Source organism: Sphaerodactylus townsendi, linkage group LG08, assembly GCF_021028975.2.
Source record: "Sphaerodactylus townsendi isolate TG3544 linkage group LG08, MPM_Stown_v2.3, whole genome shotgun sequence".
NCBI lineage: Eukaryota > Metazoa > Chordata > Lepidosauria > Squamata > Sphaerodactylidae > Sphaerodactylus > Sphaerodactylus townsendi.
In genome coordinates this window covers 48,370,179-48,390,589 of record NC_059432.1, presented here as the reverse complement: position 1 = coordinate 48,390,589, position 20,411 = coordinate 48,370,179, and the positions used below count along the sequence as shown (strand labels likewise).

The following is a 20,411-nucleotide window of genomic DNA, read 5'->3' as shown; positions in this document are numbered from 1 at the left end:
TTTGTATTTTTAACCATTTTTTTCTAGTTTGCATACTATTGTGAATTATGCTTGTTTTCATCATGTTCCTTCTGGTTTCTTATTCTTTTTAAGAAAAATAAGTATGGATAATGTATGTGGTTCCATATGGAAGTCTTGCATTCAGAACACAAAAATTAGTACTTGACTTGAAAAGCAAACAATTCCAAAAGATAGTAGTGGTGCCATTTAAGAGTAGTGGAGGACAGAGGATTTCAGGCCAGATTTCAGGTCAAAGATTTGATGTTGGAAATAGGGCAAGTTTCACCTGGGGGGCGAAATGTCCATTGAACTTATTATCAATCAAATTCTATAATTACAGCAATATCATCTCTAAAGTACAATCAGGCACCTTCCCCCACTTAAAAAACAAACTCCTAATACTAATTCCTTGACCGATTAAACAATTAAACCAGTCACCTGCTATAAACTCTGGGGTCTGTTGTACCTGGGCAAAGTGGAGAGGGCTGGAGGATTTGTGCCAGTTCTTGCCTGAGGATCTCACATCACTGTCTATTGCCTTGCCCTCTTTTACTGATTATGGAGCATTGGGCAGACTGGGAGGTAGGACTGAGAGGTTTATACTAAACAGCGCTAGGTTCGCCGTACTTTAAAAACAGCGGGATTCTTTAAATTTGGCATGAGCACTTAATAGTAATACATTAGCTCATTCAACAGTAATGGTACAGAACCTGTAAGTTGCCTAAAAATAGCTCTTGTTTGTCAAAAGAATTGGGTTGCAGCTGCCCCCTTTCCCTAAATGGCATCCAAGTCTGAAGAGCCAGGAAGCATCTATCATTGCTCACATTGTGTGCATCCTCTTATCTTGTAGGAACTCACACTCAACTGCATGTCAAGGTAGATTGGTTGAGAACTTTTAACTTCAGAGAGAGCAATGGGAAACTCTCCTGAGAGTTTCCTTATTTGGTTTATGTAGAACAGTGCCATGGAAAAATTCCAGAAACCCTTGAAATGTCCCTTTGACATTATAGTGATTGAAGCCTCCTGTAAGTCAAACAGGTAGGCTTTTCAGACGGCACAAGCTTTTCCCTGAGCACATGTTTGCTTTTGTGATGCTTTGAAACCTTAACTAGTGTCAAGATATTGTCTGAGTGAAAAACTGAACATGATATTCTGCTCTGGAAATCATGCTGTAAAAGAAACTGCAGCCATTGTTTTAAAAACACTTTTTGAAATGCTTGGTCTCCTCAAATCGGAAAGCTCTGCATTTGGCAGCTACTGTTGGTTTGGTCTGCCTTCCTGTACCTTTTTATTAAAGTAGCCCTTTTTTGTATTTTGTTCAGGAGTTCAGATTCTGAAGAAGCTTTTGAAACGCCGGAATCTACAACTCCCGTAAAGGCTGCACCACCACTGCTGCAAACACAGCCAGAGGCTCAAGCGTTTGAAGTAGAGGAACAGGAAATAAGGCCTCAACTTCCATCTGAGGATACAGGTAACAAGTGCATAGTGAGTGGAATGAATTCCCCTCCCGTCAGGAGAGGAACAGGAAGTACCATTTCAGTGTTGGTTTTCTTTTATTCCATCTCACAGGAACAAAATACTGGAGCTGATTGTCCACTACCTTGTTTCCTATGTGACTGATTTGTAGAAAGTTGCTTTGAAATAAGGAGGGAAGTCTAGCTTGGAGAAATTTTTACTGGTTGTTCATTGTATCCAGCTATGCTTTTTAAAAAAGTATGGATTGATGCCTGAAACAAATCTCAATATAACTCAGTCTCTTTGAACAAATCCTTATTCCTGTCTTCTTGTTCTGTCATTTTGAAAGGGGGGAGGTGTTTACAACATTCTCTAATGGGATAAATGGATGTGTGTGGGAGCCGACTGTTCATCTGTCCACCTCCTTCCATCTGTCCACTTCCATGTGGTCTCTAGAGTGACACACTGTCAGGACACTTGCAAATATTTGACAAGGTGCCACATTAAATGTATATTGACTAAAGCTGCTTTCACACAAGGACTGTTCCTTGCGCTGTCATTGTAGAGGCATTCACAGTGGCAATTAAGGCTCTGTGCGAGGAGATTCTCCATACTAGCCATTTCTTCTTAGCTTGTAGTATGATGATGTGAAATACTTACAGCCAATTTTGAAAAAGCTGGCAAAAAGTCTACCAGTCGCAAAGGAGGGAATGGAAAGCACCGCAAGGAATGTTACTGAATTTCAAACCCACTTTGAAAACAGTCTTTCCAGCAAGATCATACCAAAGCTGGTTTGAAAACACCTGTGGCGAAGCAGGGAGAAACCTGGAAGGTGAGGAAATAGACAACTGTGTCATGCTGTAGTCTAGGTGGTGTAGAAAGAGTTCAAAGAAAAACCTGCATGGGGACAACTTAAACTGGCAGATTTGTATCCTTCCCCCCAACCTCCTTTTAAACTACAGAACTTTGCAGTTAAATAGTGATCTTTAGACTCAGATTATATTATTTTGATTTGCTTTTCACCTGTATTTCAGCCAGTTTTTACAAATGTAGGTCAGTAGTATCGAGCACTTTAGAACTACCAGGCTGTGGATGCACAATTTCTGCTGATAACATCAAGTTCTTTATTAAACCCTGGAAATTGGGATAAATGCAGCTGTATTGCAAACATCATCATGATGGTCAAGCTAGTAGTTTTAATTGGTTGGTTATCCACTTCCCACAGAAATTCCAAGGAAACCAGGGATATACTGGTCAAAGAGACAGCTGGACATTACTTTCTAGTTTAAATCAATTAAAGTCAAAGCACTCTGCTGGATATTTTTGTATTCTGTAAGCAATCATTTGCAGTTGAGGTTGATAACTGCTCAATACTTGATGTAGCATTTATATTTGTTGTATGTTTGATTGTGTGTTTTTCACAGAGCAATCAAAGTGAAGTTAATTGCTTCAATCTTTATGCAGCAGTGAGACTCTTTATGGCAAGCCAATTGAGTCTAGAACTCCTCCATGTTTGTACATTGATGTTTAAGGACTGATGGAAATTGTAGTCCATGAACATCTGGAGTGCCATAGGTTCGCCACCACAGGACTAGGCTCTCTTATTCCCATTTAACATGTTTTCTGCACACAGTTCATGCAATGTTGATGTGCTAGCAGCAAACACAGTTGCTATATAAAGTGTGCAAAAGTCCCTTTTGGTTAGACTAAGACACGTTGTACACAGAAGAAGCAAGTCTAGGCTTCTCCCCCTCTTTTTCATTTGTAGCTTTCTTTTCAGAGTATCAAAGAGCTTTGTATATGTTGTTATCTGAACAAAAGGAAAGTTGATTTCCCTGATTGCTAGAGGAATGTAAATGAAGTGAGAAAGGAAAGCTGCATTTGATACATAGGATTTGAGTTCAGTCTTTAATTACAAAACTAGACTGTTATTCACTCTGAACTCCCTGATTATTCATAGATTCCTGCCCCACACAAACACATTAGTTTTCTTTCTGTTTCTTTCCACATTCCCTGTTTCATCTCATACCACCTGCCCTTAGCCAAAGGCAAGCACAGCTGTGCACAGTAACCGGAATCTTCTGTTATGTGGTAGTGATTGTACATCCCAAGAATTCTTTCCAGATAAAGAAAATGATCTGACCTCTTTGTGTAAATCATGACACTTTTGTGTATTATAATCACAAGTGTACGCTGCTGTGCCTCCTGTTTTCTATACCCTAAGTTTGTTCTATTCTAGATAAATGTAATGCTTTTCATGGCTTTTTGGATACTAGAGATAGTTCTGCAAATATGCAGTTCCCAAAGAGTGACGTTTTATTCAACACTGATTTTGCCAGTGGCTGTTGAGGCAGTGTAGCATGAAGAAGCAGCCACAGAAGGAACACATCTGTAATCATACAGTATATAACTGCAGAATTTTGAAATATTTTCTAGTTATGGCTGCCTATTGTTTTCTGACTTACGTGTAGATCAGCTGTTTTAGTCTTATATCCCTGGCAGCCCAATCCAGATGGGGAGGGGGGCTGAATGTGCATAGGGAGTGGCAGATGGTTGCGCTGATGTATTTGCCCATTCCAGTGGTGCAAGGGGTACCCTCACAGGCAGCCGGGGCAAAGGTGCTGATGACCAGCCACACTTCAGTTCCATGGTGGCAAAATCCGGAGGTTGGGGCCACCACAGAGCAGCACTGACATTGCTTAGACACTGGCGTGGGAAGGAGGCAAGCTGGGGCATTTTTGGCAGCGGAGCTGACATCACCCAGGCCTGCAGATGTACACCACATGTTGTGTGGCGTAAGTCTGTGTGGCCTATGGGGTAATTCAAGTAGGAGGAACATTTTTTGTTTTCCCTTCCTTCTGCGCCCTTTGGAGGTGGTGCAGCGCTGCCTTCATCACACCACTTCCAGCTGCCCCTCGTCAATTGGACTATTAGGCTCTTTTCTGTACTGAAACTATACCTAAGATTGTGCACCTGGTATCAAAGCCTGTGTGGTATACTGGTTAAAGTGCTGGATTAGGTGCTGGATAGAGCTGCATTCTCTTTATTCCCATCTCCAATTTCTCTGTCTCCCTTTATTGCCTTCTTTATGGAAGATTATAGGTTCCTTGGGGCAGGGATTTGTCTCCTTGTATTCTGTAATCCATGATGGACATTGATGGAACTGCATAACTTAACAGTCCAAAGATAGCATGTTAACATGACCTTACTTTTCAGAAGGAGCTCTTAGTCTAGGCTAGTTGTACCATATTGAAGGGCCCCTTTGGAAACCCATACTGGACACTTCGGGGTGTCTATACTGGGGTGTCTATACGGGACTGATACAATTCTGGGGGGTCTATACATAGAATGCTATGCAGAATTTAGCATTAAGAACTTGAATTTAGACCAAAGCATTTTCTGCATGTCAAGAATTTGAAAAGATCAAAAAATTTGTGATGCTCAGTGCTAGTCCCAAGGCAAATCCTTGCCAGGTGGTTTTAAAGAGGGATTTGACAAATTCTTGGAGGATAGGTCAATCACTGGCTACTAGTCTAATTAAAGGGAACCTCCATCTTCAGAGGGAGTAAACTTCTGAATATCAGTGCTAGGAAAACATCATTAGGGAAAGGCCTCAGCTACTGTGCCTTGCTATGGACTTCCAGAGAAACAGGTTGTCCACTGTGTGAGACTAGATGTTAGACTAGATCGATCACTGTTCTGATACAGCAGGGCTGGTCTTGTGCTCTTATGTTATATATGGCAAAGCTTCAAACTCCTTGTTTAAATGCCTTGAGAAGTTTTTTTAAAAAAATCTGCTTTGTTGATATCGCTTTGAAGTGAAAGGGCAAAATTCTTCTCATTTCTGACTCACTTCTGGTGTCAAGAGGGCAGGATCTAAAGAAGCCTTCTGAAGCCACAAGGCTGCATTGTCTGACTGTTCATGACTTACTGAAATAGTTCTTTGTCAGGTTTTTTCCCTTTTTTGCATGAATACAAGTAGCAGGAGTCTTACAGAAATACTGTCACGATGTTCTTAGCAGAAGATTGTGTTTTCCAACCTTGCACACTAAACTATAGTTAGAATCTCTGTAGGCATTCACCTAAATTATTACTCTAGAAGGCTGCTGGGTTTTTTTTTATTCTTGGACAGAAGTTGATCTATAGATAATTTAGTTCATTCCAACCTGTTGGTTCTGACCCAACTTTCGGAAGCAACAGAAAACAACTCTGTACCATCCTCTAAATGACAGCCCTTGAAGTATTTGAAGATGGTGGTCAGCCATCTTCTCTCCAATCTAAACACATCCAGCTCCTGCAACTTTCCTCATAGGGCTAGATCTCCAGATTCCTCATCATCTTCATTGCCTTCCTATGGAAATGTTCAAGCTTGTCGACATCTTTCTTAAACTATGGTGCCCAAAACTGAACACAGTATTCCAAGTGAGGTCTAACCAGAGCAGAGTAAAGCAGTGTCATCACTTTGCATGATCTGGACACTGTACAACTATTGATGCAGTCCAAAAATTGCATTTGCCGTTCAGAAGTGGTTTGCCATTGCCTACTTCTGTATAGCATCCTTAGTATTCCTTGATGGTCTCTCACCCAAATACTAACCAGGGCCAACTCTTCTTAGCTTTGGCTCAGCTATCCATCCTAATTCTGCAATAATACAAAAATATAAGAAATTTTAACTCAGGACAAGATTTGTGAATCCCTTAATTTTTTGTTTCTCGTACAAACGTGGAGAGGAAGTTGGTCTAGATCATTAAGTACTTTTTACTAAAGATATTGTCCTGGAAGAAATTCATATGAATCCAAATCTTTGCTTTCATTATTAAGTTTGCCAGTAGCTTATTAGAATCAATCCTAATGGGTAAGTAGTCTTTCTGAAATGGTAGTCATGTTAGTCTGTTGCAGCAAAATAAAACTTGTGTGAATTGGAGCTTGCTCTGGCATGTGTCCTCTTCATCTGAAGATGTGGGCACCACTTAAACTCACAGAAGCTTATACTGGAATAAACTTTGTTAATCTTAAAAGTTGCAGCTGACCACAGTAGTCCCATTGCAAATAAAAACAATAGTGGGAATGGCACTTCATGGCCCAATTCACAGTACTACTAAATGAAAGAACTTGATTTAAATCATTAAACTATGACTGAAGTTTTATTTCTGTGCATGCTTACTTGGAAGTTAACCTCGATGAACACAGGAAGTGTATCTAAATCAAACCACTGCTCCAACTATCTATTTTGCATGGCAATTGAATCATGAGGCTTTCAGGCAGAGAAGAGTCATTTCCAGTACTTGCAAAATTGGATATTTTAACTAGATATGACAGGGACTGAACCTGGGCCTTTGGTGTGGAGCATGTATGTCTGCCACTGAACCACAGCTCCACTCCCATGGGACTTCTTGAATACAAAGCATTGAATTGGGCTGCACTATCAACATAAATCAAAGTACTGCAGCATTATAGAACTGTAAAAACAGACTTTTAATGTTTCCTTAATGGTAGATAGGCCCCTTTTTCAAACCACTTTCACAACTGTTTGCAAGTGGATTTTGCCATTCCGCACAGCTTCAAAGAGCATTGAAAGCAGTTTGAAAGTGCATTATTCTGCATGTGCAGAATGAGCCATAGATTGGTATCCAAAACCAAGTTCCTGGTGTGGAAAGTGAGCAGCAGCTCAGCTGGCAGGAGCAAATTTAATTAAAAAAATTCATGTAGCAAGGAGACATCCAAATGTGGAAAATCATCCTTGCATCAAACTGTGTCACCTTACTGACGTTTAATTTAATAGGAAAGTTGGATTTTCTTTGTTTTCAAAATCCCAACAAAAACCCCACAGCTTGGGTTGCCACAGCTTTATTTAAATCAGAACACAGAGATGTGAATATCCACATGTTATCCTTAGGAATACTTTTCTTGATAAAGCACTCTATTTGGGATCTTATTCTATATTTTATATCAACACAGCTTGCCAGGAACTGCACAGATTGCTGTAGAAAACCTATACTGCACCAAGAATGCCATCCTCCCAGGGCTCATCCCAGTTGAATCACTGGTTGAACAGAGACATGTAATAATGTCGCACAGCACAATGACCATGAGTACTGCAGCTGAGCCTGTGAGAGCCTGGCTGGATCTGTGGTCCCTCCCCCATGGAGAGCAGGTTTCATTTGCAAGGAAACCCCACTAGCCATCTAAATTATGCTTAACATTCCATCTACTGCTAGGGCAAGGCAATAGGTTGCTTGGCCAGCAATTCCACAGTGAAGGAGCTGCCCCAACATCTAGTTGTGCCGTCTGCCCCCACTTGGCAAGGAACCATGCTAACAGCCGAATATGGAACTTCTAGCCTCCCTGCTCCTGATTTTAAGGCACACATTCCTGGGACTATGCCCCATTGTATAACATGGGACCTGCCTTGGGTTGCCACTATTAGCCTTGGCTATAGCGGCCTGTATTATCAAGGCTGCACCCAGGAAGTGTGTGAGGGGAAGGGGGTGGAAATGCAGAATTCTGGCCCAAGTGTGCTAGCTCCCTGCTCTTACTTGCCTGTCAGTGTGTTTTTGGAGGTGGGTACCTGTACAAGTTGTGAAATGAAATTTTAGTCACATAGCAAGAATGTTTGCTTTCCCCCTGGCATGTTAGTCCTAGGTGCTCCCTCTGGGGTGCTAAGAGTGCTGTCTCTGCATTTCTAGCCACCAACATGCAGTGCTGGGCACTCCAAGTTTGATACCTCAGAGAAAGTCCCAGGCTGTTCACCCTAACATGTGAGCTATGGGGTCACTTAGCCAGGTGGGACTACAGCAGTGGGGTTACGTTTTGCCTTTTCCATTGTATGAACTATTTGTGGGATACATCACAGTTTGTGCCAGCAGAACTTTTCATTGGTTGGAGTGAGGTGGGTTCCCAGGCTGAAATGACTCAGGGAGCTAACTCCCACCATGCCTCCAGGCCTGCCCCCTTTCTGTTTAGGCATAGCAGGTTTGATGCCATGTCTCTGACATCTGGCCACAAAGGAGGCCTGCCAGCAGCCATTCTACACCAGTATAATTGTGAGATATGCTGGCCTAACACCCTGAGCACTTTTGGTTCCCCCTCCCCAACACACATAGACTGCACTGTTAATGAAGTGTGGAGAATTTCCTGAACTGCAGCTCCCCACCCCATTACATATAGAGACAACAACTTATGAAGCCAAGGAGTTTTCACAAACCATTTGAGGTGATGGGAAGGGGGGGAGGGGGTCAACAAAGTGTAAAAAGTCAAAACCCAGATGCACCTAAATAACTTCTGTGGATTCTGTAATTTTAAAAAAAGTTTTAGTTACACAGGACATTGGTACCTTCCCCAATGATTACAAATATCGTCTCAAAATTCTAGTTGCCTTTATTGTACATTTAATTGTACAATATTGGAATGGAATAATGGAGTTGCCTGCTTGCTTTAAGAATAGCAGCATGTGGCAAATTAAATTCATGAGTAAATCTATAAAGAATTATGGGTGATGCAATCAGCTACAAACTATTCAGGTAGAGAGAAGCCACTTCAGATGCATAAAACTTAGTCCTTTCTTTTATTAATGCTAAGTACATGTGATTAACCACTGGAAATGCTTTATTTAATCGTTGCTGTGTAAATATATTAGACCAGCAGCTGAATCTGCAGCTATCGTCTGATTACTATAATAGCACACTAGAATATTGAAATGTGCTATGAATATCCTTTGTTTTGCCTCAGTATAAGATTTGAGTGGGCCACATGCCGAGTAAAATAATTGCCGGGGGGGGGGGGAAGGGGCTTATACTGGTTAGCTGGCAAAAGTATGAACACTGTCTGCTAGGAATAAGGATGCAAAATATTTGTAATTTGATCCTTTAATATATGCCAAATTTCTGCTTGGTGGTAGAATGGACATACATGATTGTATGTTTGTGACCTACTTTGTGTGTGTTGAGACAATGGTAACAATCCATGTGAATCCACATTCAGATTTCTCTTAGCTATTTAAGCTTGTGGGGTAGCCCTAGGCAAGCCACCAGCTCTTTGCTAAAATACTACTCATCTCCTACAGATTTTATTCAAAGATGAAAACAACAAAGTCGTAGTTGATTTAGTACTTCAGAAATATTTGCATGACTCTTAAAGTACCACTTGAAGGTCTGACTTCAAGTTAGAAGACAGGGAATGCTACTTTCCCCTTTCATTTTCAGTTAAAAGGCACTTCCAAAAGGTTTCAAAACTCAAGAATTAGAGACCATGAAAGGTATTGTAAAAGATAAAATTTCATACCCTGGGAAGAAATAATTGTTTGTACACTCTGGTTTCTGATTGCTCTTTTGCAATGGAAGGTGATTTCAATTAATCCTGGATCATTCCTGAGATAATTGGTGTCATGTTTTGCCTCCAACAACAATGTAGCAGAAAGTTTTGGTTTATTAGGAAGCAAAAGAGTATATGGACCGTTATGTAGAAAATTGTGGTTTTTCCACTGTAGCAAAGGCTCAAACGAAGCTTTCCTTCTTTGTGTAATTTAAGTGCCATACAGAGAAAAGCAAATATGATAATCTGCCTCTTGTTTAATGGTATTGTTATGGGATAGGCTTCCATTGAACAGATGACCCCCTCTTGCCTCTGAAGTGTACTTTAGAACTTCAGCTGTATAGCATACTGATGGATTGCAAATTCATAATAGGTAATTAATAATCCATTTCCAACCTTTTAAACTGGTTCGGAACAACTAGCTTTGAATAAACTTGTTTTCAAGCTTTAAAATCACCTTTTTCTTGTGTCACACCTCTTTGGTTCTCTTATTTTCTCCCTTGTATTTAAATGATGCACAGAGGCTCTCTGTAGGGAAAAAAGAGAATAATGTTATGCTTAAATTTTTTAGTTCACAAAGAACCTGATTATTACAGGAAAGGGAAAAATAACTCACCTTAGAACAGGGGTCTGCAACCTGTGGGTCTCCAATTGGCCATGCTGGCAGGGGCTGATGGGAATGGTAGTCCATGAACATCTGGAGAGCCGCAGGTTGCAGACCCCTGTCTTTGAATCTCTCCATGTGATTCATCTTTCTCCCCATCTGTCTCAAATTGGACACTAATGACATTTCCTTTTGCATTCATAGGTTTTTGTTCGGACACAGTATCCATAACTGAAGTTTCACATAGTGAATCAATTGAAGAAAGTCCATTACGTCTTCCTTCCCATTCATTTTCTACTGTTTTTGATGAAGACAAGCCCATTGCTAGCAGTGGGGCTTACAACTTGGATTTTGAGAGCATTGAGGTTGTAGCTGCTTTGCAAACTGTAGATTCCAGCTCTTTGGACTCCAGGGCACATGTCCGGAGAAAATCCACAGACTCTGTTCCAATTTCCAGATCTACTTTGTCTCGGTCCCTTAGCTTACAAGCTGGTGATTTTGATGGAGCATCTTTTCTTGGTAATAACGAGACAGTGGGTTCAGCAACTGACACATTTGGTACTGGTTCAAGCAGCGCTTCCAGCACTCTTAAACGAACAAAAAAGCCTCGGCCAGCTTCCTTAAAGAAAAAGCAATTGACAAAAAAATCCATAGATGTTCCTCCCGTGAAAGAACCAGAACCATCTGAAATCAAGCAGGAATCTGCCACCCCAAGTGCCGAACAGGCATCGGGAGAGAAAGTGGAACCTATTGAACCTGAATGCACTGTGACTTTTCAAAGTACTGCTGAGAAACAGGAGGCTGTGCCTGCAGCCCATCCTTTTGACCTTAATGACTCTGAAGAAGTAATTGCATTTAATACTGGAGACGCCAAAGTGCAGAACTCTCCTCCCGTGGGCAAGAAAGCCCTTGCTCTTTCACCTGCGCCTGAGGACGTGGAGGTGACTCCCTCTGACACTGGGGGACAGGAAGATCCACCAGTGAAAGGATTAGCAGTTAGGCTGGAATTTGATTATTCTGAAGAAAAAGGCAGTGGAGAAGAGCAACAAGAAAGTGTTTCTCTGCCCAAAAAGTTGGGCAAAAAACCTGGTGCCAAAATGCCACTCAGGAGGCCAAAGCCTAAAAAGCCCGTGGAGAAACTTGACAATGCTCCTACCACTCCAACCAAGGCACCCGGTGATCCAAATAACATTCCTGTCACCAAAGGCTCTTATACATTTGATATTGACAAATGGGATGACCCCAATTTCAATCCATTTTCTTCCACTTCCAAAATGCAAGAGTCACCTAAACTGCCTCAGCAAACTGTAGCAACGTACAGTTTCAGTCCTGATCTGTGTGAAGACTCCATTGACCCTTTCAAGTCTTCCTCAAAGGTAGCTAGCTCTCCCACGAAATCTCCAGCCTCCTTTGAGATCCCAGCTAATGCCAGTGACATCAATGGAATGGAAGGGGATTGTGTTAACAAACCAGCCAAAAAGAAGAAGACGCCACTTAAGACGTAAGTCAGAGTATAGAAAAGTTCCTGTGTCCTAAAAAGCAGTTCTTGTTCACTTTTGTGTATTTACATTTAGATGATGCAGATGAGCATGCTATAAGAAAGCAACGGATTCTTCTCTTTATATAGATTCAGTGTATTTCTTTCTGCTGACTTTTGGTGTTCGATCGTGTTTTCATTTTTTTTAAAGTCCTTGTTGCTCTGGCTTTTCAGACATTACAAACAAAATGGATTTATGATGGGTGTGAATTCCGTTCAGGCCCTTGTTCCCTCCTCTCTTCAGGCATGGAGCACAGTTGAAAACGTCCTGGTTGCAGAAGCCTTGTACCAAACTCTAACTTTGTTTTGAAGTCTGATTGCAGGTGCTTGATCGAATCAAAGTTTATTTTGTCCCTGTAAAGGAGTTTAAGGCCCAGCTGATAGCCATTCCAGTGATTTTTGGACTGAGGATAATTTACTACTTGGTTCCATTTATTTATTTAAAGTATCGATGCCAAGTCATTTTACTTTAACAGGTCTCTTAGAGACTAATAATGATTGAAGGCAGCCCATTAAAACAATTAAAAGTAATCAGCGCCAATAAGAGGTACAACAGCCATTATACAGTGAAAACAAGCAGATAAAATTCTGAGCAACCAAATAGTTTTCTAAAAAATGGGTATTTAAAATGTAATCATGTAGGTTCCTAATGGAGGAAAGATGTTTTAATTTGGGGTGCTACTTCAGAAAATGCGCTGTTCATTTTTACTCGCTGCCTTTATCCATTGTTGAACTTGGTACTTTGATACAAGATCATTTATAGTTCATTGTAGGGGGGTGGGGGGAGCAGGGCTAGGTAGACACTACAATCCAGGCAAAGCATTCTACCACAAAGAAGGTCCGGCACATTGAGGTCTGTGGTGGAAGAATATATAATCTACTAACATCTTTATCTGAGACAGAGTATAGTCCCTAAGATGCCTTATCCAAAGCCACTGTAATACTAAAAGGAAAGCCAGCCTTTTAAAATAGAATGCTAATATTCTCTCAGTCGTTGTGTGTGCATATCTTATTGAGTTTCCAACTGCCTGAAGGGGAAAAAAGTCCTCTTACAGGGGCTTAATGGAATATTTACCAGGTAATTTTTAAACCCCCTCCCCACTTTTAGCTGCTTGTTTACACATGATAAGCCTCTGTTAAATGCACAGGACTTTTGAAAAAATCCAGGCAGTTTGCAGCCCTAACTGCTGTAAAATTTAAAGAGTTTAGTCAAATAAGAAAAGTTCTCAGGGTTTAGATGCTAATCCTGTAAAACCTCAATCATGTGGGTACAGTTTGTGCAGAGGTTTAAATCGGTGATGGTGATCACATAATCAAAAGACCGGTTTTCTCCAGTTCCGTTCATTTTGGTGACTTCAGACTGTACCATTGTAATTAAGAAGCCACAAATACTATTGATGTAAGTGAATCATTTGCTCAATTCATGTCTTTAAACAGGATTGATGTTGGGTAAGTGGTTGGCAGAATGCTGAATGGAAGTTCATTTAGGCTTCTTATTGCTGCATTTGGGCATTTTCCTTTTACTGATGAAATGCAGAAGTATACAAAGTATACACAAATTTTAAATCTGTGTCATTTTTTAACAGGAGGCGGTTATAGTGCATTTCTCAGGGTATACCTTGCAATGTAAGATCTATAAAGTCGGAGGTTTTTCTTCCGACCAATGTCATCCTGCGCTTACAGCTTCTGCTGGTGCACCTCTAAACTGGTTGTTCCAGGTAGCAAAGATTTTGATTGATTGCTGCTATGTAACTACAAGTTTAGTATTAAACATGGTTTGTTGTTTTTAGATTTAGAGCAATTATTATAAATTACCTGCATATTAAATTCACAGCTTCCATTTTTAAAAGATATTTAATGGATTATTAAAAATTATGTTTTTATATCATTTTAAGGTAATGTATGCTAGAGAAGAGATTACTCAGTTTGAGTCTCAAATTTGCAGTTATACAGTTATCCAAATTCTACTGTTGCATATGTAACACTGATCCATTTCTTACAGCGCAGTGTAGCATATTTTTTTAAAAACTGTCCTTTTAAGATCTTAGTTAATACAGGCTTCTAGGACATGATCCTAGGTTCCACAGGTAGTGTTTGGGACCTTGTGTGAATTTCATTAGGGTATTTGAAATTCCATGAACAGTGCAATCCAGAATGGGAGGGCCCAAAGGGTCATGGAGTTGGCGTGGGGCTGGTGTTATTGCCATGTGGCATAAGTGGCACTTATATTGGCGCAGGGGGCACTGATGCCGGTGCCGGGGAACTATTGCCTAGGCTGCTATGCCAGTGCTCCTCTACTGTAGGAGCCCACTCTGGCACCGATGGGAGTGTTCCTGGGGAAGATCTGACTTTTGTCAGCATCTTGAGACCTTTCAGCCTGGGAATGCCCCCTGTTGCTGGTGTGGACTTGCGCATCTTATTGGGCTATGTTGGAGAGTTTCAGGATAGGCTGGGCTATTTCTCTCATTTCTTGCAGTGCACACTGCCAGAAGCCCTGGCTGCCACAAAACTGTGCCTCCCCCTGGATTGGGCTGTTAGTCTACCCCAGGGGCGTAACGAGGCAGCCCTGGGCAAACTGTAGCCCTGGGCAAAACCTGAGTTGGATGCCCCCCCCCCCATGGGCAGCCACTCCACCACGACCAACATTTTTTTTGCACCAGGACATTGGTGCCTGCAGGGGGTGCATTTTTAGACATCTCAGCACCACAATTTCAGCATATCATCAGGAGACTGTCCTTATGCTACTCCCCAGGTTTGGTGAGGTTTGGTTCAAGGAGTCCAAAGTTATGGACTCCCAAAGTCCTATCCCTTTTTGTTTCCAATGGGAGCTAATAGGAGATGGGGGCTACAGTTTTGAGGGTCCATAACTTTGGCCCCCCTGAACCAAACTGCACCAAACCTGGGGGGTATCATCAGGGCAGTCTCCTGATGAGACCCTGAAAGTTTTGAGACTGTGCCTTCAGAAATGCCCCCCCAGCCTGCAACCCCCATGGACAGCAATACAGAAAACTCAATGCAGAACAAAGATTCTTGGGCAAATTTCTGGGATGTTCCTGCAGGGGGCGCATTTTTGGATGTATCAGCACCAAAATTTCAGGGTATCATCTGGAAACTGTCCTTATGGTACCCCCAAAGTTTGGTGCAGTTTGGTTTAGGGGGTCCAAAGTTATGGACCCTCAAAGGGGGTGCCCCATCCCCCATTCTTTGCTAAGGAGATGGGGGCTACCCTTTGAGGGTCCATAACATTGGGGGGTAGCATAAGGACAGTCTCCTGATGATACGCTGAAAATTTGGTGCTACTAGCCTAAAAACTGCACCCCCTGCAGGCCACAAATGGAAAACCACTAAAAATACCCAAAAACGAACCCTGCATTTTGATGCCCCCCACAAGGTGATGCCCTGGGCAGCTGCCCACCTTGCCCAATGGGCATTACGCCCCTGGTCTACCCATAGTTTAAAAAATTAAAGAAGACTTGCTGATTTTTATTTTATGGTTTATTTTATGGTTATTTTATGGTTGAGCTTTTGAAGTAGTAGACAAGAGTTTTGTTCTTTAATGATGAAAATTTTTTAACCTGTGCCTTTTAGAGATATAAGGAATAGTATCTTTTAGCCCTTGTATGTATGTATGTATGTATGTATGTATGTATTAATTGATTGATTAATTAAATAAATAAATAAATAAATAAATAAATAAATTTGTAGGCCGCCTCATCCCGGCGGCTCCCAACATGACTGTTCCCAACAGCAAATAATATAATTTTCTCCTATGAATTCTGGGAGAGCTGCATAGGGTTACCTTTTCATCTTAGCTACTACTGATGGGTAATAATTGAAGAGAATTGTAAGTTTTATGGAATCCCAAACTGTGACGGGCACAGCAAGTAAGAAAGCTTAAAATATTAGGGGAAAATGAGTCAGATAAATGGTTTGCAGCTTTCAGCTCTGAATTCAAGCCTACTTTGAGAATTATTAGGCAATTGCCATGCTTTAAGGAAACAAATGAAGTTTTCAAGCCTGCAGTGAGTATGGATCTTCAGATCAGGTATAGGTTTGGTCAGTGTGCTACAAACCTCATTTTTCTAAAGGCAAAAGCTATAAGGAGACCAATCAAGAACATCCTATGTTATTAGACTTGTTTACTGATCTAGAACTAGCAATAATTTTTGTTTATTTAAAAAAGACTGCAATTGGTGATGTTGGTTCAGACAATAAATTCAGTAAGCAAAAGATCTGGTAGGCACTAAATAAAACAAAAGCGAAAGAGTGCCAAATTTGAAGTGCCACTTTTTAAAAATAATGCAACTCTTCACAAAATATAACTATGAAACATTAGACACTATTGAAACAAAGCTGCAAACTTAGACAAGTAATAAAGTACTATTTACATTTGTGTGTAAAGCTTCAATAGATGTTCTTAAAAACACACATGGATCCATACAGGAAGGAAATAGACTGCTTGGCTCCTTCAGAGAGAAAAAAAGTAGCATATAAGTAAATACATTCTTACATAATATAAACATGTACTCTTTTCTATAGCTTTTTAAAACCATATGACAAATACTTTAGTCTTCTTGACTTTTATGAGATGCCTTTGTGTGCGTGTAAAGTGCTGTGAAGTCATGGCTGACTTGTGGCAACCCAGAAAAGGCTTTCAAGGCAAGTAAGCAGCAGAGATGATTTGCCATTGCTTTCTCTGCACAGTATTCCTTGGCAATCTCTCATCTAAGTACTGACCCTGCTTAGATTTCAAGATCTGATGAGAAGATCATGCCACCTTCCCTCCAATGAGATTCCATTCGTAATCAACAGCAAAGAAGGGTTAAACTGAATCTATTCTTTCTTAGAAACTTGTTGAAATGCAAACACAATCCCATAGCACCATGGTGGCGAACCTTTGGCACTCCAGATGTTATGGACTACAATTCCCATCAGCCCCTGCCAGCATGGCCAATTGGGAATTGTAGTCCATAACATCTGGAGTGCCAAAGGTTCGCCACCACTGCCATAGCGCTTTCTTTCTTTAATTGCCAGTGAAATACAGATGTCAATGTAGACAGCAACAGCAGCATTAAGGGGTAGACTGATTTTCTGAAAAAGTCAAAGTGCTTTCTAAAAAGTCATATTCAATCCAGAATTGGTTCACAAATGTGATGTTCAATTCAAGATGGAAAGCATTCTAATTGTATTCAGCAGTGCATCTGATAGACAAAAACATACATCTTCATTGAAAATCAGTAGAGGCATTTCTCAGAAGTAGTATATCTGGTGAATCAGCTTAATCCTTAGTGAACACTGCCCTTGCTTTTAAAACACAAGCTATACATAGTGCTGTTTTTCATATAAAATTAATTCCCTAGGTTTGGCAAAGTCTTACATATATAGCTGCATGATAGCAAATCTTTGAAGTAAGTTCGTCTTATCTCTGTATTTTTCATCTTCTCTTTTAGATTGCTAGGTTTTACTTTTAGATTGCTAGGAATTTCAAGTATCATACAAATTTGTAGGTAGGGTGAAAAAAATTCTTCAGGGAAGGCTGTATTTTCGTTATGTTCTGTTAAAAGTATGGCTTGTAAAAGCAGCCTGTTTTCTGTATGTTTCTTATGTTTTACATTTTATAAATAGTATGGATTGAAGTTTCTGTGCATATGGGTTTTCCCACATTTTAATTTTCCTCTAGTGGTTGATTTGATATCACACATCACACTGATTAACATCCAACATAAAAACCTGTAGTTTAAATTTTCAGGGAGATATGCTGTGTGATATTGAATTAACTACTAGAGGGAGCAAAACGTACATGGAGCAGGGAAAAACCCCCTGAAGGAACAGGAACTTACAAGGAAGGAAAATGAGAATGTGAAAAAGCCCTATGCATGCAAAAGAATATTGTGTAGACATCAGATATTTTATGATCTGTGAGAGTTGACAGTTGTGTTCTAATGTATGTAGACTATCTCTTTAACTTATTATTTTTGAAACCCATTGGCCTGAAATTAAAAAAAATAGTTCTGTACTTATTGAAAAGTTGAGTTTCTCTTTTGCCAAGCTATTATCTGATGTTATAAACAAGCTCTAGGCTTATTCCCTTGTTACATTTCCTTCTATATTCCCTTGTTACATTTCCTTCTTTCACTTCCTTCTACCACACACTGTTTCTTTCTCTTTTATTGTAAGCCATAGTTTTCAATTAAATTTATGCTTCAACTGTAGTTAATTGCCTGTTGACTGGATAAACTGTCCTACCCCTTTAATAAAGGTTTACTGTGTAGAAATGGATTGCTGAAGATTTCATGGCATGAAGGTGAATAACATCTTATTAAAGGATCACACTATGTTTCTTCAGGCAAATTTGGCTTGGTTGTCCTCTCTAATGCCATCCTGGAGGATGTCTGTAAGCCATAGTTTGCTAGCTTGAATTAGGGCTGCCACCCTCTTAAAATGCAACATCTTACTTCAGTGCTCTGTGTGTGCCTGAGCTAGTTCTTAGTGTTAAACTATTCAGTTGTTAGTTTGTTAATTCAAGATTATTTCCTGTGAACACTTGTAGCCATCCAAAATCCTTTCCTGTAACTCAGAAGTACTTTTCCCATACTATTATTCACTATCCATGATTTTGCTTGCTTGATAAGTGAGAAGGGCATGTTTATGTTATGTTGTAGGGAGTCTCACAAATCAAACAGTTGCAGTAAAGATACCCTTTTACTTAAAGAAGTATGCTTTTATATAAGAGATGGCAAGGAGCCAGAAAATTTGCAATTTGGGAGCATAATTTTCAACTTGTATATGTTTGGAGGAAAGTAGTTCTAGGAGGACTTTACTTACTGAAAATAAACCCATGGTAGCCTACATAGAAAAACAATAGCTTACTTTAGCCCAGAGTTCAAGTTGTTCATTAGCAGGAAAGCATCTCAAAAAGGCATATGTTTTGGTATAAAGACGGCAGTTTTCAGAACAATTCTGTATATTTATAAAATCTTGTTCAAGATGACAGGTTCTGAAAAGAATAAAGGTACCTCCGTCACACCCCCATCAATGCAGAATTTGCCGGCACTATAGATGTCTGCTGGAGGTATCCAGATTTCAGTATTGCCCAGGTCATAAAGATTTAGAGGAGACTTGGTTTCAAGCTTTATATGAACAGTTAAAAGATGTGCAGGGCTGAGACTTTCTAGTGATCACTAGAGCCAAACTGGTCACTGCTATGTGTAACTTCCGCAAATTTATTGTTAACATGTAACTGAGTGAGCCCCTGGGGGGCAGCAGAATCTCCTAAGCCTTTGTCAAGGTTTTATTTGTTTCCTTGCTTCTCATCAGTGCTCTGCTTACGACTTCAGCCATCCACAGTTGCTTTTGCCTTAAAAAAAATGAGTAAAGTTCTGAGTAGTTTGGCCCAGAGTTTGATAACAGCAAAAAAAAACCACTGTTATTAGTCGCCACTTTCTCCTTAAACATAACTTTTTCAAATTTTTGTGAGCGCTTATAAATAGTATAAGCCACCCTAGGCTACAACTATGACAAGCCACTGAAAATATTTAAGCGGGCAGAGACATACATCTGCCTTGAAAACTAGATTTTATGATTGATTAAGAAACCATACCTGAAATATTTTGCACTGGATGGAAGAGGCTTGAACTTTGCCCCACATTGTTAATTCCCAATGAATGAGAACAGTGGGCGTAATCTAACAGCAGTTAGCTGTACCCAGGTTCCATAAACGTGCTTGTGACAGTGCGCTCAATTAAGTTATGTTAATTTCAGTGTGGTCTTAGAAATGCCTAGTTTTCTCTGGCTGCTGCTGAGTAGTAGACATTCATGCTGGTTTTACACTAATGCAATTAATAGCGTCTCCTTTGTGTCAGCCAGTTCCTTCTGTCTGTGTCTTTCTCTCTTTTTGTCTTATTTGTCTTAGGATGGTTGAAGATGTGATGTCTGTATGTTCTCTTTTGTAAGTAACTTCAATGCTAAATGTGCTTGCTATGATTGGAAATGCTTCATTCCTCATTTCTGGTGCCATCATTCCCTTTTCTCTCCCTACTTTCCTGGTTTGACTATGTTATGCAAGGCATGGTGCTTTTTATACTGGCATAACTAATTTGACTGTTTGAGCCAAATTCTTGCTTTGAGGAACCTAAGCCGAACAAGTAGGTGTCGGTCAGGTGCATTTCAGATGTTTCATGTTTAATTTACTCTCTATAGCTGAACTATGAATGTTTTATTTATTAATAAATGGCTGCTGACGTACAGCCGTGCAAATTTATCACCACCTTTTCTCCTCCTGTCAAGCCACCACTGCTGCTAATCTGGAGTTTAGGAACTATGGCAATTCGTGTTTGCTACAGAATTGTCATTATTTTTCAAAGCACACCAGTGCTTTTGAAAACTCATATCTTTCTTTGTGTGATTGTGAGGTAGTGTAGAAAGTGTTTTATAAATGATTCTTGACTGACCAGGGTTGCTGTCAGATGTGTCAACAAACATGGTTGAAATACTGATTTGTTCTGT

The 20,411-nt window shown here is 40.3% G+C and overlaps 1 protein-coding gene across 17 annotated transcripts in view; it reads left to right on the top strand.

The window, feature by feature from the left end:
• The window catches only part of TACC2 (transforming acidic coiled-coil containing protein 2), a 175,982-nt gene that overhangs the window by 114,274 nt on the left and 41,297 nt on the right, over positions 1–20,411 (top strand). For 9 of the 17 annotated variants that reach the window (XM_048506345.1, XM_048506329.1, XM_048506327.1 and 6 more), the window contains 3 exons: positions 1,323–1,471; positions 10,574–11,870; positions 19,819–19,854. In XM_048506345.1, the coding sequence (XP_048362302.1) occupies positions 1,323–1,471; positions 10,574–11,870; positions 19,819–19,854 (1,482 nt within the window). The remainder of the gene's footprint in view (positions 1–1,322; positions 1,472–10,573; positions 11,871–19,818; positions 19,855–20,411) is intronic. The other 8 variants (XM_048506338.1, XM_048506337.1, XM_048506332.1 and 5 more) reach the window with 1 other exon arrangement.